This window comes from Lactuca sativa, chromosome 4, assembly GCF_002870075.4.
Source record: "Lactuca sativa cultivar Salinas chromosome 4, Lsat_Salinas_v11, whole genome shotgun sequence".
NCBI classification, from domain to species: domain Eukaryota; kingdom Viridiplantae; phylum Streptophyta; class Magnoliopsida; order Asterales; family Asteraceae; genus Lactuca; species Lactuca sativa.
The window spans coordinates 366,634,835-366,660,082 of record NC_056626.2 but is presented as its reverse complement, the minus strand read 5'-3'; the positions used below and the strand labels follow the sequence as shown (position 1 = coordinate 366,660,082).

The window sequence follows — 25,248 nt, the reverse complement described above, 5'->3', positions numbered from 1 at the left end:
AACTGCCTGTTGGCAGTAAACTGGTCTTCACAGCCGTAAACCCTTGTTCATGGCGGTACACACCTCTTTAGCGATGAAAATCTCGTTTCCTCGATTCAACCAAGTCCCAGTAACATTCCTTAACTGAAAGCAAGTGTTTTCTAACACTTTATCTAACGAAATCTCTAATTTAGATACATATATGTATTTATTGATATTAGGATTCCGTTAAGTGCCACGTACTACACTCCAGGATCTTCGTTTCCAATCGACATTTACACACAAGACACAGTGAGTTCATACCCCTACGCTTTTAAGGTTTTTAAACGTTTTCAGGGGGGTTACAAGCCAAACACAAAGGATTTTTGTGAACAAAAACAGAAAAGTTTTCAACGAGTTAACACTTATGCAATTAATACAAACCAATGTGTTTCATAAAACATATAGATATTTTATCCTTTTTTGTATTATGCGGGGCATAAGGGACGTTTTCTAAACACAATTGCATAGTTTTTAGAACAGATCACAAACATAACATTTCCGTCAAACTATAATAGGTATAGTTTGGGGAATTCATTACCAGTTTTACTGACACAAACTAGTTACATGGTCAATCATATAAACTATAATAGATTTAGTTTATGATATTCATTACTACATTCAGATAACAAGAGTATAACACTAAATAATTATTTTTGCATATAATTATTTATACTCTGCTAAGTATACAAACGATTTCAAAAATGAGAACATGATACAAAACAACACGTAAAATAGTTAATATAGGATTGTGAGACCTCTCTTCATTGTAGCCTTCGGGGTACTAGCAAATCCTTTACATTTAGTATAACCAGAGTCTCCTGGAGGAAGAGCGTGATATTTTTGAATAGATCTATTCGAGACTGACAATCTCACACCTAACTGTTAGCTACAGTTAGGCAGGTATGACTGGGGTGACAAATATCATACCATACGACGCTTGAAGAAACATCGCGGAGGTCATTAGTCATATCAATCATGATTATACGAACTCACAATAGTATAACGTTACATTTGTTTACAAGATTTCATTCTTCATTAGTTTTATTTGAAGTAATAAAACTACTATACATACGGGTGGTAGCCATGGTTTTCAAACAGAACATACACTACATAGTGGTGATAGCCAAGGTTTTCAAATAGAACATACACTACATACTGGTGGTAGCCAAGGTTTTCAAACAAAACATACACTACATCCTGGTGGTTGCCAGGGATTTTCAAACAGAACAAACTATACATACTGGTGGTAGCCAGGGTTTTCAGATAGAACACACTATACATTCCGTAACGAATAAACATGTGAGAAAATATTGGATTTTTCTTGGGAAGCATGCATACATTTTTCTAACCTGATAACATGGTTTTTACTACGAAACAGTCTTATGAACTCACCATCTTTATGTTGTTATGTTTTTCAAAATCACTTGTATTCTCAGGACATCAGTAGACAGGTACTCTCGCCGGCTTTTGAGAAGACGGAGATTATGGAGTCTCGTTTTATATTTTTGCTACTTTTGATTTATACACACAATGAATCAAACATATGTAAATATTCATATTATATTGTAATGGTTGTGTTTACTTTGATTACTATGATGCAACTGTTGTTGTGATACTACACATGACGTCCTCCACCCCTAGACGTTTCTGCCGTTTTCGGTTTGGGGGTGTGACATATTCTCACTACCAAAAATAAAATCCATAGACAATGTGGTAACAATATTGCTATGAAACGACATTCCATAGCACAATCCATAACAGATTAACAACGAAAATACGTTCCATAGCGACCTTCCTTAGCAAAACTGCGTTTTTCTTGTTGTGGATGTAGGCCCAGGATGCGTGTATTGTATATGTATTGTTGTGTGGGGTATTTTGGTAGAACTCACTATACTTTGGCTTACAGTTGTAGATTTAAATGTTTTCAGGAACTTTAGATTATCAGGGTCAAGCGAAGGCATGATTGTACACATCCTTTTGCTGATATATATCTTCAGAGATTATTTTGATACTCTGGATTTTATGGATTTGTTTTGAAAACAATGTTTGATTATCTTATAGTTTATGAAAATGTCATCAAAAAATGAAAATTTGTGTCCTGGTTTTTGGGTGGTTAGAATCCATAAACTTGCCAACTTTATGGAGCCTAACCATTCAAACTCTCACAATAATGGAGAAAATGGACAAGAAGCTTAAATCTAGAAGCACTAAACATAAAGCTTTGAAACTGAGGACTTACAAAAGTCCAGAATATGAGGAAGGATAAGATGAGAAGGTTTGCTTGCTAGATCTATGCACCAATAGGTCACCATTCTTCTTCAAAACACCAAAATCACCACCAAAAGCTCTCAGATGGAGAATGAATGCTCACCTAAGCTGGAATAACTCACTCTCACTGGTGTTCATGATAAAGATTTTAAACAACTGAAACCTTTTTGCAATTTTGTCTTATTTATATATTTTTTTCATTTATAAATTAGGTCCAAACTGTTTTCACCATCTTTTCCTAAATATGTTTTTAACTACAACGATCTGATAAATAGTTTTTGTAATCACTATCCTTTGATTAAAATTATTTGTGGCCAACTCCAACGGTTTTAAAATCCAAATTTTCATTTAAAATATTTTCATGTCGGAAGTGGGCTATGGGATGGGGCAATTACATCGATCACTTAACTCCAAATAAGAAAAACAATAAAATCTAAAGCATCAAAATGAACAACTTACCACTATCTCTGTCTATTACCACATATTTATATTTTACAATCTTCTACATGAAATAAGAACAAACAAACTTACATAGTTTAAAGTAGAAATCTCACTTTTGAGAAACTGATTTACTGATAAACATATTAGAGTTCGTCCATTCATGAGTTTGAATAGTGAGTGTAATGCTCCAATCCAACTCCATTTCCAACTCCAAAAATAGAGCAAAATATTCACCAAATGGCTGGAGATTTATCATATTCTGCATCATTTTTAATATAGCCAACATATATTATTATTACCCCACCATTTGCTCGTCGAGTGGGTGTGATTTACTTTTTTACTTTGAAAGTGATTTATAATAGGTTCGACACTCACTTCAAATATAGAGTTTTGTTTAAGTTACTAGTAAAGTGATAGCTATGCTATATATTAAGTAACTTGTTCTTCATAAAAGCAAGTCAGTGTCAAAAATATTATGTCTATACTAGTCACCTAAAGGGAATAATATAAATAAAGAAGAAATGGCTAAATCAATAATATATATATAATTTACGTAAAAAAATTGAACGAAAATAATGCTACCTATTAATTATAGTAAACTTAAAAATTCTCAATTAAATAACTAATCTACATTATATTATTAGAAAAAAACACTTAAGATATATGAATATATTATACATCGGACATAGAAATATATCATTCATAACACTTTTTACTAATAAAAAATTTATAAACAAAATATAAAACCATAAAAGCAATATAAAAACAAAATGTTTATATTACTGATTTTTTGTTATTCTTCACAAGTCACAAATAATGTGTTGCCAATATACTGTAGAAAGAAATATGTGTTGCCAATCTACTATCTTCCTTCAATTTAATTGGAAAACAATGAATAAATCATATAAAATTTGAAAACAATGAATAAAAAACAAAAAGTATACATATAAGAAAATAAAATTTGATTGCCTTTATTTGGAGTTATTTTTACACGCTTTCTTTGTCTTGTCGCATCTTTGTCTTGTTACATCATAGCCTCAAAGACAATAAACAAATTTGGTTTGATTATTTTCATCTTTCCAACAATACAAAACTGTTTATAGAATAATGGAGAGACTTTGTTTTCTTCTCATAGTCTCTCAATCGTAATTCAAAAACATATGCGCAAAAAGGAAAAACAATCGTAGCGAGATCTGAGAATGCAAATTGTGCATTGTAAGAAAGAATTGATTTATAATGCAGGGATTGGGAGTTGAAGCGGAGTTGTACGTGAATACAGTTATTCTTCCCTATTAATTTGTTTATTTTTTCTCCATATTCGTTACCGTTTTAGATTTACATAGATTTTTTGTTATTTTTTCAGGGTCAAAACTCAAAAGTAGTAGTTATCCATGCTAGATTAGTTTTTGATATCTTTTTTTTTTCTACTAAGTATGGAGTCCTTTGATAAAGGGTATAGCATCTAATATACAAAAATCACTTTTCAAAAAAACAACACTACTAATAAAATATCAAAGATATTAAGTCTATAGATATTAAGTCTATACCTTGTGAAACTTCAAATCCACCCTACCTCCACCTCTATACTCCTCCTCTAGCCATCTACCGCCCTAGTTCTTGGTCACCGACAACAACTTTTCGGTATCTGATGATCAATTTTTGCCTTCATATTCGACGATTACATCTCGTACTATACCCCAGCCTCTCATCATGATTCTTCGACACTGAGACTAATTGTCATAATCCAGATTTGGCAGATTAATTTCTTGATTTCTGCACATTTTTTATGTTAGTTTACTTAGTCTTCAAGCTAATATAAGTCTAAGCCATGTTTGCTAGTTGTTCCCTATTTTCATGCATACAGGGAAGTTTGTTTCCTTTATGTTAGGCAATTCCTTTTTTTTCTAGTTTAAATACAAGGCAAAAGTGTACGTTGCTGAAGTAGTTCTCTCTTCCAAGTTAGTGAATAACAAGTGCAGCTTTTTGCCCCTATATCTATTACTTTTTCTGTTCCAGTTTCTTTTATATTTGGCTACTGTGATACCCGTTATTCTATCCCCTGTTCTTTGTTTCTAGTGAAAAGTCACTATCACTCCTTAAAGAAGCCAACATATGGTATCAGAGCACAACCTGGTGAATGCCTAAATACCAACCCCGTGAGAGAGAGATGACTGGAAACAACCACAACGAGAAGGAGGGGCAGATCACACTTCACTACCCTATGTTGTCAAGAACAAATTATGTTGCCTGGGCTATAAAAATGAAAGTCTTCATGCAGGCTCAAGGAGTATGGGATGCAGTTGAGCCCAGAACAGCAAACACAATGGTTGAAGTGAAGAAAGACAAGATGGCCTTGGCAGCCATCTACCAAGGCATCCCAGAAGACATGTTGTTGTCTTTGGCGGAGAAGCAAACAGCAAAGGAATCATGGGATGCATTGAAGGCAAGATTTCTTGGGGCAGATAGAGTGAAGACAACATGAATTCAAACTCTAAAGGCAAAGTTTGAAGCTTTAAGCATGAAAGATATGGAGGTAGTAGATGAATTCGCTGTGAAAGTGATTAACATTGTGAGAAACATTCGTACCTTGGGCGAGACAGTTGAAGAGTCGTATGTAGTGAAGAAATTACTATGGGCAATGTCATCTAAATTTCTGCAGATTGCTTCAACTCTTGAGCAGTTTGGTGATTTAGATGAGATGCCAGTTGATGAAGTAATAGGAATGTTAAAGGATCATGAAGAAAGAATGCGGGGTCAAGGTGAAACCGATGACAGGAAGCTTCTCTTGACTCATCAAGAATGGATTGAAAGAAGTAAGAAGAAGACAGAAGAAGACTCCAAATCCAACCACAAAGGGAACCATGGTGGAGGCTCAAGAGGACGAGGTAGAGGTCAAGGTAGAGTTGGTGGACACAGTGGTCGTGGCAGAGGTAACTCTCCTCACCAGAAGAATGGAAACAATGGTGGGTCCAGTAGTCAAGACAAGAGTAGTGTACAATCCTACAATTGTCAAGACTATGGACATTATGCTGCAGATTGTAAGAATCCAAGAAAGGAAAGAAATCAAGTGAATAACTTGATACAAGAATAGCTTGACAACGAACCAACACTATTGTTGGCATCTTTTGATGCAACTTTAGAAGATGGTGAAGTGTTCTTGAATGAAGAAAACTTAAACCCACCATTAAAGACAAAAGGAGATACAGTTAAGCACTCAAATATGTGGTATTTGGATACAGGGGTCAGCAACCACATGACAGGTGACAAGTACAAGTTTAGAAATTTAAACAAAATGATTCATGGTTATGTGAAGTTTGGGAATGAATCTAGAGTGAGAATTGAAGGGAAAGGCTCAATTATTTTCCAGTGCAAGAATGGAGAACATCGCAAGTTGGATGAGGCTTATTATATCACAGACTTATGTAGCAACATAATAAGTCTGGGACAGTTGGCTGAAGGTAGAGATGAAATCAGAATAAAGGATCCATTTTTATGGGTTCATGACACTTCTGGAAGGTTGTTGATGAGGGTCCAGAGATCTCCAAATCGGCTCTACAAGATTGAATTAGAAGAAGTAAAGTCAACATGCTTAGTTGTAGAAATCAGTGAACCCTCATGGCTTTGGCATGCTAGGATGGGCCATGTGAATTTTCACTCCCTAAAACTCATGTCTGATAAGGATTTAGTTGAATGTATACCAAAGATACTCATCCCAAATCGACCATGTGAAGGTTGTCTAGTAGGAAAGCAGTCATGTAATTCCTACCATTCACAAGCAAACTACAGGGTAAAGAAAAGATTGGAGCTTGTTCATAGTTACTTATGTGGACCGGTCTCACCTCCTACACCTGCTGGAAATAGGTACTTTATGCTGCTTCTGGATGATTACAGTAGAGTGATGTCGGTCTACTTAATGAAAACAAAAAATGAAGATGTTCAAGTTTTTAAGAACTTCAGGGCTAAAGTAGAAATTAAAATAAGAGAGAAGATAAAGGTTCTTAGAACTGATCAAGGTGGTGAGTTTCTTTCGAATTATTTCACTTCATACTGTAATGAAACAGGCCTAGATCGCCATTACACTGCACCATACTCTCTACAACAAAATGGGGTTATGGAGATGCGAAATCGAACTGTTCTGAAGATGGTTAGAAGTAGCTTGAAATTCATGAAGGTGCCTAATGTTTTATGGGGAGAGGCAGTAAGTTACATTGTGTATGTTCTAAATAGAGTTAACACAAAAGCTCTTAAGGATACTACACCGTATGAAGTATGGACGGGTAGGAAGCCACCGGTAGAGCATCTTAGGGTGTTTGGTTGTGTTGGGCATATGAGGGTGTCTAAGAGTTACTTGAAGAAATTAGAAGACAGAAGCATGAAAGTTGTTCATCTTGTAGTAGAAAGAAGGACGAAGGCATATAGAGTTTTGGATCCAGACACGGGTTTAATATATGTGAGCAGGAACGTGTGTTTTGAAGAAAATAAAAGTTGGCCATGGGAAACAGCAAGAAAGATATGAGATGTTCCAGGAATGGTGTTCACAGTGAATGGGTACAGCTAAGATACCTTTGAAATAGAGGGATCAATACCTAATACGCCTAATGAGTCAAACGTTGGACCTTATCAAGATAGTCCAACATTGACTGAAAGTGGGCCATTTAATGAAGACACATCGCATCCCTTTAATAGTCATGTACAACCCATTACTTCTCGATTGGAATCACCCACAAGCCCGCAAGGCAGACCTCAAATAGGTCGTATCGTCTCCACACACCCTAACGTCGTTAATTGGGTCATCGAGCTCAGTCTCAAGCTCCACGGGTGGAGGAGCTCCCAAAAGGTATCAATTACTAACCGATCTATATGAAAATACTGATCGATTATTGTTGATTCAAAACAATGAAGAACCATCGTCGTTTATAGAGGCAAGTAGGCAAGTCGAATGGATTGAGGCTATGAAATCAGAACTCGACTCAATTGAGAGAAACAAGACATGGGATTTGGTCGAACTACCTAAAGATCGAAAAGCAATAGGGCTGAAGTGGGTTTTCAAGGAGAAGAAAGATCCAGAAGGAAAGATAGTGAAGCATAAGGCAAGATTGGTAGAAAGAGGGTATGTCCAAAAATCGGGGATAGACTATGACGAATTCTTTACACCCGTAACTAGATTGCAAAAAGTACGAGTAATACTCGCCCTTGCCGGAACAAACAGATGGCTTGTGCACCATCTAGATGTGAAATCGGCTTTTTTAAATGGAAAATTAGAGCAAGAAGTTTACGTATCTCAACCGGATGGATTCGAGAAGAAAGGTCAGCTAAACAAAGTGTTCAAACTAAAGAAGGCTCTCTATGGGTTGAAGCAAGCGCCCAGAGCATGGAACTCTTTCTTAGACAAATACTTGAAGGATTTGGAATTTGCAAGGTGCTCTCAAGAATACTCTGTGTACACTCGAAACAAAGATGGTAAAGTCTTAATTGTGGCAGTGTATGTAGATGATCTGCTTGTGACAGGAAATTGCAATAAGGAGATAAAAGTCTTCAAGGACCAGATGGAAAAAAGGTTTGAGATGAATGATCTGGGGTTGTTAACTTATTACTTGGGAATAGAGGTGAGTCTTCATGAAGGAGGAATCAGATTGAAGCAAGAGTCCTATGCAAAGAATGTTCTAGCCAAGACCAATATGGCTGACTGCAACCCCACCAAATGACCTATCGAACATAAGACACAACTGACTAAAGATGAAGGTGGAGAGTTGGTGAATCCAACTGAGTATAGAAGAATCGTGGGAATCTTGAGGTACTTAACCCATACCTGTCTAGATTTGTCCTTTGCAATCAGTGTGGTTAGTCGTTTCATGGAGAGACCAACCACAAAGCACCTCCACGCTGTGAAAGGAATTCTCAGATATGTGAAAGGTACCCTGGACTATGGTTTAGTCTACTTCAAAGGGAAGGATGAAAACAAAATCTTTGGAGAATGATTTGGCAATGGATGTGAATGACCAAAGAAGTACAGGTGGTATGGCATTTTACATCAATGAAAACCTTGTCTCATGGGCATCTCAGAAACAGCGGCGTGTAGCTCTATCCTCGTGTGAAGCAGAGTTCATGGCTACCACATTGGCAACCTGTCAAGCAATTTGGATGTGCCGCCTTCTTGCAGAGATAACCAGAAAACCGGTAGCTCCTGCAACTTTACATGTTGACAATAAGTCAGCTTTGGATCTCATGAAGAATCTCGTGTTTCAAGGGCATAGAAAACACATTGATACACGATTTCACTTCATAAGAGAGTGTGTGGAGAATGGAGAAGTGAGTGTAACTCATGTTTGCAGTAAAGAACAAAGAGCTGATATCCTCACAAAAACAATGGCGCATGTGAAGCATAAGGAAATGCAGGAGTTGATTGGAGTCAAACAGGTACCAAACTCTGGACTAGGGGGGAGAATATTGTCATAATCCAGATTTGGTAGATTAATTTCTTGATTTCTGTACGTTTTTTTATGTTAGTTCACTTAGTCTTCAAGTTAGAATAAGTCCAAGCCATGTTGGCTAGTTGTTCCCTGTTTTCATGCATACAGGGAAGTTTGTTTCCTTTATGTTAGGCAATTCCTTTTTTGTTTTTTCTAGTTTAAATACAAGGCAAAAGTGTACGTTGTTGAAGTAGTTCTCTTTTCCAAGTTAATGAATAACAAGTGCAGCTTTTTGCCCGTGTCTATTACTTTTTTTGTCCCAGTTTCATTTATATTTGGCTACTGTGATACCCGTTATTCTGTCCCCTGTTCTTTGTTTCAAGTGAAAAGTCACTATCACTCCTTAAAGAAGCTAACAAGATTGTGGAGACAAGTTCATGTTCATCAACTTTGGACGATGCATGGAGGTTGTTCTCTTCGGTTGTACATAGTGTGCAGAGAAGAAGTCGTATCATAATCATTATTGTTCGTATCTCCTAGATTATTAATAAGAGTAGTCGATAGAGGACTTAAAAGTCTTCGGCATAATGGTTGGATTGATCTCCACCGGCGGCTTAATTTCCTCCAGAACTCGAGCAAGCTGCAAATTAAACAACCGTTTGTAGGAAATCCATAGTAATTGATCCTGCGAGAACTACCTAACAAGGAGATGATGACTACGACGTGGGTTTAATAGTGACTATATATGGTGTGCAAAAGCTTTAAGCTTTTTGCAGTGGCATACATACAAGGAGATGAGAGAGTGCAACTTTTTGTTCGATAAAAATGATGGTATATAAATAGATTCAAGGGGGGATAATAAATGGCTAATTAAAGATAAAGAACTAACCCTCACTGAAGTTGGAAATAATTCACTCACTGGTGTTCATGCCAAAGATCGTACAATTTTGTCTTTTCAATTTAATATTCATCTATATAATAGGTCTAAACTCTTTTCACCATCTTTTCATATATATGTTTTTAACTACAATGATCTGGATTTAATTAAAAATATTTGTGGCCAATTCCAACGGTTTTAAAATCCAAATTTTCATTTAAAATATTTTCATGCTGGAAGTGGGCTATGGGATGGATGGGTTAAATAAAAAAATTAATAAAACATAAAGCATCAAAATGAACATTGGCGGAGCTTTATAAGGGCAACGGGGGTTGTGGCTGATTTTTTAGTTATCAACAGTCTTTCATACTCTCATTTTATACATTTTTGGCCCAAAAATATAAAATGTTGGCTGTGGCCCTCCCTGTTTAACAATTTTTTTACATATTATATTTTCGGTCCCCGAAGTTGAAGCTCCGCCCCTGAAAATGAACAACTTACCACTATCTCTATCTATAATTACATTTATATTTTACAATCCATAATTAAAGTAGTGTACAAGTTTTGCATTACGAGACTCTTTGAAAATTTAGAAAAAGTGAACAAATCAACATTCAACAATTAACAAATAACAACAAATAAAAAATTATTTAATATTTATATACTGATCTTCAACATGAAATAAGAACAAACAAACTTACAAAGTTTATAGTAGAAATCTCACTTTTGAGAAACTGATTTACTAATAAACATATTAGAGTTCGTCCATTCATGAGTTTGAATAGTGAGTGTGATGCTCCAATCCAACTCCAAAAATAGAGTAATATTATTCACCAAATGGCTTATGATTTATCATGCTGTACATTTTTATACAAAATTTCGACAAAAAAATGCGCTACAGTTGAAGAAAGGTGGATTTGATTGTCACAAAAGAAATTCAGAGAAATAATTTAGATTTATGGGAAAATGACTTATAAGGGTAAATGTATTTCAAAATCGTTCAAAAAATATCATTCAAATTTGGTGTGTCTGAAAAACACCATCCAAGTAAAGCATTTGTACAAAAAACACCAACGAAGTATATTCTTTGTTCAAATTTGACATTTGGTAACCGGCAATTAACGGTAAAAAATAAGTAAAGGAAAAAAACAATAGGAAATGACTCAAAGAGATAACTATGTTTCAAAATCGTTCAAAAAACACCATCCAAGTTTGGTGTGTTCAAAAAACATCATCCAAGTAAACTTTTTGTACAAAAAACACCAACAAACTATATGTTTTGTTCAAATATTACCCACCGGTAATTGGTTCTTACAGGTTAAATGATAACTTGACTTTACTATTATGACATGACATAATAATGATTGACAAAACAATAAATGATATATTCCTTCTTTGGGCGTATGCTAGTAGTACGTTGGGCGTATGCTAGTAGTACGTTGGGAGTACGCTAGGAGTACGGCGGGCGCACTGGCTCGACATCCGGATTGCAGAGGCTTCAATATATGATGGGAATATGCACATACTTGTTTAAGTTAGGCCTCGGGCCCACCTGATTGTAGCAGGTAATTTTTTGGGCTTAAGGTCATGTTGGGGTTCTTGGGCCATATTAGGCCTTAGATGCCTTGTAGTTGGGCTTGGATGCCTTTTTGGGCTTTTTGTGGATTTGGCCTTAGGGGGAGGGAGGTCCATTGAGGTAGGGGTAAAGGGGCCCTTTTTGCCTTAAGTTAAGAATTAGGGTTTTGGACTTGAGTTATCACTTTAGAAGAAGACGAGCAATCATAGAAGAAGAATAAGTCATTCGTTCATGAAGAAACCCTAAATCGGTTTTTAAAGGAGGAGTATATCATTTATTGTTTTGTCAATCATTATTATGTCATGTCTAAATAGTTAAGCCAAGTTATCATTTAACCTGTAAGAACCAGTTACAGGTGGGTAATATTTGAACAAAACATATAGTTTGTTGGTATTTTTTGTACAAAAAGTTTACTTGGATGGTGTTTTTTGAACATACGAAACTTGGATGATGTTTTTTGAACGATTTTGAAACATAGTTACCTCTTTGAGTCATTTTCCTATTGTTTTTTTTCCTTTACTTATTTTTTACCGGTTACCAAAGATAAAAGTTGAACAAAGAATGTACTTTGTTGATGTTTTTTGTACAAATGTTTTACTTGGATGTTGTTTTTTAGACACACCAAACTTGAATGATATTTTTTGAACGCTTTTGAAACATACTTACCCATATAAGTCATTTTCCCTAGAGTTATCATAGGGACGTTGTCCCGTAAATGCCAATATGGGGAAAAGTAATTAAAGAATAATCGTTGTATGAAAAAGTATAAAAAATAACTTGTCTTCTCTTCTACAAAATCTACAAGCACCCTTATCGATGCTTGCTGCTTAGTTGCATTCTCCAAAACTTATTTTTAAAGCTATAATCTATTTTCATGTATATTAGTATATTGTTGTATATTAATATTAAAGTCATATGATTAGTAATTAAACAAAACACAAACAGTATGTATATATAGCCATCAAATTGAATTACATGCAAAATACAAATTTTACTCTACTGTTTATTTTAAACATAGCCAACGCCACCATTTGTGTCCCATTTAAAACATGGATTTTAGGTGTCATTTACTAGTCGGACTCCTCCACCGGAAAATTGGTCTTGGCTGACTTTCCTCTATACTGAATGTTGGCGACGTCGTAAGCTCTGGCAGCCTCTTCTGCAGTCTCAAAAGTCCCCAACCACTTCCGCTCTTTCGTCCCCGGAACCATTATCTCCGCCGCCCATTTCCTCGACGGCCGGAGACGAACTCCTCTGTAAATCTTCTTAGTTCTCTTTCCAGTCTCTTCTCCACTGCAGCCGATGAACATTTGACACCCCAAACAGTGTTCCGGGATTGGCAATCTACACTCGCCGCAGAGTTCATGCTCCACCGGCGACGGCTGACTTCGAGAATTTCCCATCACACCACTGCTTGTAGAGGCGGCGTTTCCGCCGGAAATGACATACCAGAGTGCTGAAACAATGGCGGAATTCTCGTCGTCGAAATTGATGGTCGGATTCTCCATTTTTTATGAAGAACGGGTAAAGTGGTTTCCTTGGCGCCATTATATAATTGCGATTTGCGCGCTGCGGATGAACTTCGAAGCGGACGTTGTGATTTCAGTCAAACGCCGAGGATGACATCGGAGAGCGAGGTAGGGTTGATAACAACATAAAGTAGAACTCTGTCGTTTGCTACTGCTATTTGATAAATTATAACCCCCTCTTCTTTGAAATGTTTTTCACTACAGTCCCTACAGTCTTAATTATTAGATATATAGTTGAACTTTTCTTAAACATGAGGTATTTTTACTTTCATTTCCTGTAAATTTGAAAATTATTTATAAGTACTCTTATTTATTTAGAATAGGCTAAAGGGACTAATTTCGACGCACCCACAATACTATTAAGGTGACATGCATGCCAAATTCCATGCCTATTGTTCGGCATATCGAGATTTTGTGACACCACATCCTAATATTGATTTTTTTCTCCTAATCTTACCCAATTAACGGTTAGTTTTTTTATCCAATATAAATATCAATCAACCATACCATTTTATACCACATCAATATGTCTATTATTTCTCTGAATTTTACTTAGAATGTCTCCCTTATCTTCCTTTTCGGTAATATGAATGATGAGGCAAGCAGGGTCATGCGTTTTACGAAAGCGTTTGAGGGAACAATCGATGTGTTTAACCAATGAGTAAGTTGAAAGTGCGTGTCAGAAAAAACAAAAATTTATACAGAAAGATCGTGAAGCTACCCACCAAATATACGGAGTTGAGCAAATTGATTTCAACGTGGAATCCATAGATTATTTGGATGATGAATTTTTAGACCTAGAATACACGTCACTTGTATTAATTTTTTTTTTTTTTTTATGTTTTAAGTTTTTAAGTTTCTAATTTCTTATTATGCATTTCATATTTCAATTAATGAAAATTTTGTTTTCATATAAATAAAATTGTTTTAAATAATAAATGAATGGCACGTGGTATGGTAAAGATCGTTGATGTAACAAATAAAATATAGTGATAAAAAGGATGTCAATTTTTTTCTAACAAGTCACCAAAAATTAAAAGTTACAAGATTAAAAGTTATAAGACGAAAGTTTGGCTAAATTTTGTAGAAAATGCTTAATTTCTAAATGATTATTACCAAGTCAATCATTATGATTTGCTTTTTCTTGTATCTTTTTTTTTCATTTTTTCTTCTAGGTTTACCGAGTAAAAAGGTTAGTTCGTGTAGTTTTTTGATTTTTACCATTTACAATTCTATAACATCAGTGGTTGTTATCAAGAGTAAAACCATTTTTTAATACATCTAATAGAGCAAATGAAGTCATGTGGGATGAGAAGAAAGATGGGTTAGGTACTGTGGTTACCTGGATGAACACTATTAATTAATTGGATCGTGGTACCTCAAAAGATTTTGGTAGTGGGTTAGCCAACTAATTCTTACTCCCATACTCTTGTTTTTTCTTTCAACTTGTATCATATGTATTAAAACATAGTGATGAATTTTCATTTGTTTTAGGTCGAGATAGATTAAAATAAAAGAAGTAGGTTGAACATTGAACATACCCAACCAATCAATCATCCACTTCCAAATAGTCGTAGCATAACCACAAGAAAAATTAAATGATCAATCGTCCCCTCAGCAGAATGACGGAACGGACAAGCAATGGAAGAAACACTAATCCCACAAAAATCCAAATTAGGAAGACTCGGGATCCTGTTTTTGACCAATCTCCATAGAAAACAATTAATTTTAAGAGGTATCCAGTTCACCCACTTAAAAATCATAGCGTGGTTATCCACACACTTATCAATAAGTTGCATTAAAACCTTAACAATGAAGAAATTAGAATTGTGGTCATTCTTTCCATTGTCATTTCTCAGAGCCCTATTAAAATGAAAGTTGTCACGTTATCCATCAAAGTATCTGGTTGATTAAACTCTCTCACACTTCTCATTTCTCGAGTCTAATTCCATAACCAATGGGGCATTAGCATCAATATTCACCATATCTAAAACCAAACAATCTTTATTTCTCTTCATGACACAAAAATTGGGACAAAGATACTTCAAAGCAAGGTCACCACACCAAGTATCTATCCAAAAGTACGTCTTGTGTCCACATCCCACCATCTTTTTAAACAAATTATTCAATGAAATGTCTTTGTACTCAAGATCCATCTTGACTTGAGTAATATTAAACCAAACTCCCTTTTATAGAGCTTCTAGTTAAAGTCTTCCCATCAACAAGCTTGAGATTATTGATGGTTTTAATACCCCAAACCAAAAAGAATAAAGTTCACATAATTTCAAGCTTGTTGATGGGAAACCTTTGACTAGCATCATCTAGTAGACATAATCAACGAACAATGTTGACATTTGTTTTATTCTATTATATTTTTGATATTCTGAGATTGTATATTATATTTTTAACAAATCTTACAAATATACTCATGGATTTTTCAAATATATATTTATTAATATTATTGATATTAAATTTCTATCGAAATATTGTTATAAATAAGAAAAAAATTATTATCTTTAACTATGTTTCTCTATACAATATGACTCGTATTGCTAAAAGTTATTTCCTAGTTAACATATTCAGGTTAAATTTGTTGATTTTTTGTTTGATATTTATTTTGATATGTCACAATTTCAAGAGAAATAAAACGTCATATTAATTTGTTAACAACATTGATCAAATGACATTATATTCATTTAATAATATCCTTACTTACATGTACTAAATACGAGTATTGTTACATGCAAGGTTGTAGAACTCGTTACTCGATACCTGCTCGACCGACTATCGAGTAGCGAGTACTCGGGTTTGGTAATTCATGTAAAAATATTTTAAGGGAAATTATATATGTCAAAACCATAAGTTAAAATCATATGTTGATTCAAATATATAATAAAATTAGATACATGTGAATACATAAAAACTGAAAAACACATAATGGTCTCACTTCGTAAATAATTACTAAAAAATTAAGATATATATGTAGTAATAATCACATGTGTATGTTAAATAATAAGTCATTAAGTATATTATACACATTAATCATCGGGTTGACCGAGTTTTACAACACTGGTCAAGTCAGTAAGAGACCGATCAGGGAGTACTCAAGATTTTGTAACTCGCCTCGGTAAGGGGCCGAGTAGCGAGTACTCAGAGGAGTAATCGGCCAACTCAACGAGTTTTGCAAGACCGGTTACATAAATAGTTTAAGATCTTATATATAATAACTTTTGTTCATTCAACAACCATATGAACGACCATCAACCCTTGAATGTTGAGGACTACAAGGGACTATTATTAACACAAGTGGTTGAATTTTTTATAGATAATATCATTCTTATGAATTTTAGAGATTATATATATAACATGGAATTCAAATTATACCAACTTTATTTTTATTTTTTAGATTCGTTAACAACGTGAATTTCACGTTATCTATTGTGCTCAAAGGAATACAATCACTCATTTATTTATGATTTTTAAATTTGGTCATGTTCTTAAATAATGAAAATTTAAATTGACTACACAATAGTACTACCCGATTTAATTAAGTAGATTTACTGATTAAAATATAACAAAAACAAGACACAAATTATAGGCATATTTAAAAAAATTAGAAATTTGATGTCAAAACAAATAAAATTGTCTAGTAAGCATTTTGTAGCACTCAAAAAAAAAATAAAGGGAATAGTTTCGGCATTTCATAATTTAAGAGTGAAATTTTTATGAAGAAAGAATTGTGATGGGTTATAAACTGAAAATTGAATAACAAAATATGTGGAACCGATTCACACACGGATTGCATTCGTTTGTTATGAAAAATATCTTAAATTTATGAAATGAAATGCCTATAAAAAGCAACAAATGAAAATCACAATGAAACAACACTCATTACATCAACCTTGGGGACATTCCGTCTACGCTTTGACGACTCTCCTCCCACGTCCCAGTTGATGATAATCGCTATTGTTCTACCCTTGGTTTAGTTCACGATACACATCATGATTCTAGCTTTGACACCGAAACTGTGGAACAAGTTCATGTTCATCAACGATATATGGACCATGAAAGCTGTTCTCTTCCATTGTAATCTGTAGAGAAGAAGTTGTATCATAATCATGATCGTTCACATAGTCGATACAGGACTTAAAAGTCTTTGGCAACAGTTGGATCGATCTCCACCACCGACTTAATTAATTTCCTCCAGAACTCGAGCAAAGCTGCAAACTAAACAACCGTTTGTAGGAAATCCATAGTAATTGATCCTGTGAGAACTACCAAAGGAGATATGATGCTTATATAGGACGCGGGTTTAATAGTGACTATGGTGTAGCTTTTTGCAGTGGCATACATACAAGGAGATGAGAGAGTGACTTTTTGCTCGATGAAAATGATGATATATAAATGGATTCATGCCAATGAATATTGTTTAAAATTGGGACCATTTTTTGCAATTGTCTTTTTATTTAATTTTTCATTTATAGAATAGGTCCAAAATGTTGTCATCATCTTTTGGTAAATATGTTTTTAACTACAATGATATGGTAAATAATTTTTTGTAATCACTATCCTTCAATTAAAAATACTTGTGGGAACCTCCAACGGTTTTAAAATACAAAAATTAAAATATTTTCGTGTTGGAAGTGGGGTATGGGACGGGTACACTAGATCACTAACTCCAAAAAAAAAAAAAAAAAAAAAAAAAAAAAAAAAAAAAAAAACAATAAGAATTAAAACATAAAGCATCAAAATGAACAAGTTACCATTATCTATATCCATTATCACATTTATATTTTACAATCCATAATTGAAGTGTAGAAGTTTTGCATTTAAGACTCTTTGAAAATTTAGAAATTTTTAATAAATCACCATTCAAACAGTTAATAAATAACAACAAATCAAAAACTATTTAATATTAATATAACGATCTTCAACATGAAATAAGAACAAACAGACCTACAAAGTTTTCAGTAGAAATCTCACTTTAATTTTGAGAAACTGATTTACTGATAAACATACTACAGTTCGTCTTACTCATCAGTTTAAATAGTGAGTGTAATGTACCATTTCCAACTCCAAAAATAGAGTAATATTATTCACCAAATGGCTGGAGTTTATCATGTTCTGCATCATTTTTATACAAATTTTTTATGCAAAAAAATGCGTTACAGTTGAAGATAGGTGAATACCGTGAATTTGATTGTCACAAAAGAAGTTCAGAGAAATATGAAGTGGTGTTGATTCTGATGGCATGTGCGAAATTAGAAAGATCTAGTAATTCATCATACAAATTCAAGAACACAAGGAGTAAATAAATCTTTGTAAGCTCTTATTAGATCTACAAAGATTATACAAATGGGTCTTGTATACAAATTCTCTCTCTAGTCTAACACTCCAAAATGGTTCACTTACATAATGGGAGTCACTCATTTCCTATTTATAGGAAAGACTCAACCCATTTACACATACAAAGAGGAAAGCCTAAAACACTACATCCAAGCATGACTTTGCACCCTAACATTCTCCCCCTCAAAGTTAGGATTGGATGTCCGGCTTTAATCTCCAACGAGCTAGCGCGATCAAGACCAAACTCCCCCTCGAAGTAACACCGGTCTTCAAATCCGCAAATGAATATTCGACAAACCCGAGAAGCTTCGAATATCCATCATTTCTCCCCCTTTTTATAATCAAAAAATGATTATAAAACCCACTAAGGATGAGAAGCGCCCGATGAATAATCTTCACAATACTCCCCCTTGATGTGTACCAAAAATGAATCACCAAAAATCTTGCACGGAAAAACAATCATGAAAAAGCCACAAAAATTTCCAATTTATGAAAAATTTTGACTTTTTAAGTGAAAGTTGCAAGATTTTTCAAAATCCGGGTAGAAATTGTCACTTTCTGAAACTTGTAGGGACCCGTTGCGCCAAAAACAGTCAAATATGCGAAACTCTAGCCCATTTGCGAAACCGGGCATAAAGCGTAAATTCGCATAAACTGCAGGGACCAGAAATGAATATTCTTTAATTTCCAGCAAAAATTAGTTCTTTTTCGAAATTGGGCGAAAACTGCCAAACTTACGAAGCCTCAGGGACTATTTTCGAAAAATCTGGCTTTTTGCTCCAAAACATACGAAGAGTGTGACCAAACATTCGAAGAGTTGAAAAAACTGTCACTCTTTCGTAAGATCAGGGACCAATTTCGTAAGTTGTGTGGTTCTTCCCCATTCTTGTTAAGGACAAACGTACGAAGACTCTTTCTCTCTCCTCTTCATACAAAGACTCTTTCTCTCTGCCCTTCGAATCAAAATCCCAAATCATCGTTCTTTATCCCCAAAATATCTATATCCAAACAATAAACCAGCATCGACAACAACTATTCAATTCATAGCCTTCGTTATCAAACATCTACAGCCTTTCGCTTCCCAGTTCATTCGTTTATCAATACCTTCCAATCGAATCCATAAGACCAAAAACGAACTTCCAATCATTGAGTTTTCGTGAGTCAACAATTATAAAGTCTTCGAACATCACACTTCGCTTTTCATTCAAGAGCACAAATACCATCGATTTCTATATCAAAACATTCGTTTTCAATTAACTGGCCTTTGAAACACATTCCAAATGCAGTGAAGTATGATTGTAACCCAAACGAAGTTGACTCAACAATCAACTACTCAAACTCGATCCTTCGATTCTCAAAGATCGACATCAAATTCAAACTACATTTTTGACTTTCGAAATCAGAGTAAACCCTTCACAGATCGAAATCAAACTTGGAATCAAAATCCATTCACGATTCCAAAATCGATCACCAATCGACATCCTGCACTTGAGTTCACAGTCTTCGCTTTTCCCAGTTGATTACGTTTCAATACTCACCATTTCATCGATCGATTTGAAATCCAAATCAAATACCTTCGAAATCTAACCCCAAAATCGATTCCGTTTGTGACTTTAACAGACCTTAGAACCGATTTCTTCATCAAACTCGATATTTCCAGTTCAAATTCCGATATGTGAGTCTAAATCTGTGGCCTTCGAAATCAGATTACAAGCAACAACCTTAAATCTTTGATTGTTCATCTCGTTATCAAGCAATCGACTTTGGTATCAGATGCAATATTAGATGCAAATGACGAACCATCGGATTCAATGAATTCGAACACCAGTCGGAACTTCAAACTGATTTTGACTTTTTCAAATTTTCGTTTGATTATCAAACCCAATTACCGTCGAGATCGACATGGAAACTCTTATAGATCCTTCAATTCACAAAGTCTTCGATCGTACATCTTTCCCATTTGAAATCGACTCCTAAGCTTAATTCCAGATCTTCGAACACAACAAATAGTCATCGACATCAAACCCAAAATCCAACAGGTGACCATCAACATCGATCCAAAAACAAACAACCCTCAATATCGATACCAAACCATCGATCAACATACTATCGAAATCGATTTCTCATAAGGACCCTCAACCCGTTGAAATCAAGTCTAAATTGATATCAGATATGAAAGAACGAGATCAATCAAACTAATGTTGACTCCAAAAAGTCAACTACAAGTCGATTTCGTCAAATAGTTTGATTCATGAAACATACATTCGACTTCTTTGATTTGGAATGAAATTGATACATCAAACACCAATATTTACAAATGCATTATGGATTGGGCTGATTGAATTAAAGATGAACAGTAACCATAATCAAATGATTTGGGCTAAAGACTTGGACTGTGAACAGTAAAAAAAAAAACTTTGCGCTAGAAATTTGGATCAAACAAATCATAATTTGTTTGGGCTTGATCTAATGGGGTAAATATGGATTAGATCCAACGAAACAAACCGATCAAATATGAAAAACGCAATGTACGAATCGAAATCATAGACGTTTTGGAATCCATTTGAGAATTTGAGATACTTTTTTGACGAATCGAGATCCGTTTTCAACGAATGAATTAAATTTAGAAGATCTCGGTTCTTTTGTCGGAATGAGAAAATCTCCAAATCGAACATTGTACCACCCACCATGCGAGATGTACAACTCGTTCTTCGTGTTCTTCGTGTTCTTCAACGATCCAAGAACATCTTCAAAAGAACCACCAACACTTTTGGGTTTTGACTTCAAATTCAATTCAACACATGGATATTGTTGCTTTGGAACCCAAATTTGCTTCACGGATTTTGGCTTCAAAACATATGACGATTTTTGTGAGTAAACCCGCTTGTTCTTCCGATTCATCTTCTTCTTTTTTTTCTTTCTCATCTTTTTGCATCTTGAAGACTTGATTTCATGAACAAACCCACTTTCAACAACATGAGCATTTTGAGTTTGAATCAAATCTTTTGGAGTTTGATATTTGTGAATTTCTTGAACCACTGGATTCCGATAAGGAATCATTCCTTCAAACGAATCACAAGAACACAAAATATCATCGGTTTGAACTCCAATCGAGCAAAAAACTTTTTCATCATGAGAATCAACTTGAACTCCTTTTTCTTGAACATCAAGAACATCACATTGAACTCCATTATCAAGAACTTCAAGAAATTTAAGAGCACGAAGATCATTTGGGTCTTCAATAAGAGAAACATATTTCTTATTGAACAAATCTATTTCTTCTCCTTCCTTTTGATTTCTACTACGAACTAATATGGACAAGGCAATTTTATTCAACCATGCAATCTTACAAAGTGGTTGAAATACCAAGTTTCCATGATCATCCTTCAAACCTCCATAAGAAACCATATTCCCCCATGAAATCAATTTGCTTAACACCAACCCATAAAATTGATCTTCATTGACTTTGTATTTCACATCTTTAACGATCACAATCCAAGAATCATATGGCAAACCCACCATGATCACAAAAACTTGATGAATTCTAGAGAGAGAAAGTAATTTTGAATGGGTTTTCTAGAAAGATAAAGTGATACAAAAAGTATTCTAGAGAGAGAAAGTCGAATTATGGATCAAATCAAAGAAAAATTCGACTTCTAGAACACAAAAACACTCTCTAAACACGAAGATCAATGAACAATAAGAATCACCAAATCAAAATAGCCATCAAGGATCAATTCTTGATGAAAATCAAGAACACCCGCTCTGATACCAATTGAAGTGGTGTTGATTCTGATGGCATGTGCGGAATTAGAAAGATCTAGTAATTCATCATACAAATTCAAGAACACAAGGAGTAAATAAATCTTTGTAAGCTCTTATTAGATCTAGAAAGATTATACAAATGGGTCTTGTATACAAATTCTCTCTCTAGTCTAACACTCCAAAATGGTTCACTTACATAATAGGAGTCACTCACTTCCTATTTATAGGAAAGACTCAACCCATTTACACATACAAAGAGGAAAGCCTAAAACACTACATCCAAGCATGACTTTGCACCCTAACAAAATAATTTAGAGGTGTCAATGTCATAGGGAGATGTCCCCCTAAAGAGAAATATGGGAAAAAGTAATTAAAGAATAATCGTTGAATGAGGAAGTACAATAACTTGTCTTCTCTTCTTCTTCAAAACTTATTTTTAAAGCTATATATAAGCTATATATTTTCATGTACATAATTATATTGTTGTATATTAAAGTGATGTGACTAGCAAGTAGCAATTAAGCAAAACACAGTACGTATATAATTATATATATATATATATATATATATATATATATATATATATATATATATATATATATATATATATATATATATATATATATATATATATATATATATATCGATAAAATTGAATTACAATTTACATGCAAAATACAAATTTAACTCTACTGTTTATTTTTAGGGTAAATTACACCATTCGTCCCTCGTACCTGTTCCCAAAAACACGTTTAATCCCTATTTTCAAAAATTAACTCGGAGCATCCCTTATATCATAGAAATGTGCATGTTTCATCCCTCATTAGTTTAAATTTGCATGTTTCATCCCTTGTGAGACTTGAAATGACCAAAATACCCTTTGCAATTTCTTTTTCATTTATTTTTAATAGTTTTGATTATTTTTAGTTATTAAAAAATATTTAAATTAAAGTTATAGGTCCACCAAAAACTTTACATGTTATTTCTCTTTTTTTGAAGAACACTAAACCACCACCCTCATCGGAAATCTGCAGCACCACCGAAAACCTGCACAACCACCACCAGAAACATAGACAACAACCACCAGAAATCTGCTCTCAGCTCACCACACCCCCTTCGAACATCATCTATCATCGCTCAATCATCACTACCAGAAAACCCAAAAAATATTAAAAAAAAACTAATTATTATGCAAACAATCCATAATTAGGGCAAAATCAAAATGGGGAAGACAACGTTCTTCTCCAACCAGACGTTGCCGTCCCCTCCACATCCGACCAGACTTCGCTAAACCACTATGTCTCTTTCTTCATCTCTAATCCACCTAGGTCTCCTACACCACCACCTAGAAGAGTTCGAAGAGATGATCTCTAGCGTTCATATCGGCAGAGTACAGATCCACGAAGTGAAAATCCATGGATTACAACATCGGTGGCTTGTGGGGAAAGACGGTGGTGGATTGGAGGCAACACATGGAGGATTTTATTTCAGTTCCGGAAAACCGATCTTGTTGATCTCCTCTTCCTCTTCTTCTTCCTCTCATCGATTTTGTTTCCATCACTTTCTTTCTCCCTCTGATCGGTGGGTTTAAAGGAGAAAGAGGGAGAATTTTCTACTGGAAACCACCCTAAACACCACCAGCTCTGTTGGATATGAAACTCCCATCTGAAACACAAATTTAAATCGCCACCAGCTTCTTTCTCTCTCTACTGTTGCTTTTGTTCTACATCATCTATTGAGGGTGGATGGTTTCATGATCTCGTCGGAGTATTTCAGGGGCGCCGATCATTAGAGAGGAAGATGAGTTCGAAAGGAAGATGAATAGGTGAGAGAGAAGGATAGAATCTGGGAAAGGGAAAGGATGGGTGGGTGGGTGGGTTTGGAAAAATATTTTTTTATTTTTTATTTTTTGTATTAATTTAAACTAATAAATAAATTAAAAAAACAAATTATTAAGGGCAAAATAGTCATTTTGTATCAATAAGGATTAAGCGTGCAAAAAAAAAAAAACAAAACCAAAGACGGTCCGAGTTAAAACATAGCCAATGTATATTAATCACTCCACCATTTGTGTCCCATTTAAAACTTGGATCTTAGGTGTCACATCCTAGTCATTTAACATAGCAATTTAGAGGTTCCAACCAAGCAACATATTAACAAATTAGATCTTAAACATTCAGACCCTCTTAGAAATTAAGACCTCTTGAAAATTCAGATCTTAAAAATTCAGATTCTACCAAACAGCCCCTAAAAGTTATAAGATGCAAGTTTGGCTCAATTTTGTAAAAAATGTTTAATTTCTAAATGATCATTACCAAGTCAATGATGATGATTTGCTTTTTATTCTATCTTTTTTTTTCATTTTTTTTCTAGATCATATTTATCGGGTAAAACGGTTAAATAGTTCATGTAGTTTTTTGATTTTTACCACTTACAATTCTATAACATCAGTGGTTGTTATCCACAGTAAAACCATTTTTAATACATCTATTAGAGTGAATGAAGTCATGCGAGATGAGAAGAAAGATGGGGTAGGTACCGTCGCTACCTCTATGAACACCATTAATTAATTGGATCGTGGTACCTCAAAAGATGTTGGTAGTGGGTTAGCCAACTTGTTACTCACATACTCTTGTTTTTTCTTTCAATTTGTATCATATGTCTTAAAACTTAGTGATGAATTTTCATATGTTGTACGCTGAGATGGATTAAAATAAAAGAAGTAGGTTGAACATTGAAAATGGCCAACCAATCAATCATCCACTTCCAAATAGCTATACCATAACCACAAGAAAAAATAAATGATCAATGGTCTCCTCAGCAGAATGACGGAACAGACAAGCAATGGAAGAAACATTAATCCCACAAAAATCCAAACTAGGAAGAGTCAAGATCATGTTTTTTACCAATCTCCAGACGAAACAATAAATTGAGAGGTATCCAGTTCGCCCACTTAAAAATCACAGCTTGGTTATCCACAGACTTATCAATAAGTTGCCTTAAAGCCTTAACAAT

General features: G+C 34.5%; 1 protein-coding gene across 1 annotated transcript; it reads right to left on the bottom strand.

The window, feature by feature from the left end:
- Positions 1 to 12,663: 12,663 nt before the first annotated feature.
- Positions 12,664 to 13,101, bottom strand: LOC111916468 (ethylene-responsive transcription factor ERF071). Its single transcript, XM_023912132.1, has one exon. The coding sequence runs from the start codon at positions 13,099 to 13,101 to the stop codon at positions 12,664 to 12,666; it is 438 nt and encodes a 145-aa protein (XP_023767900.1).
- Positions 13,102 to 25,248: the final 12,147 nt, after the last annotated feature.

What these genes read in the sequence shown, in the direction of transcription:
- LOC111916468 (XM_023912132.1), bottom strand. Translation starts at nt 13,101, where the DNA reads ATGGAGAATCCGACCATCAATTTCGACGACGAGAATTCCGCCATTGTT.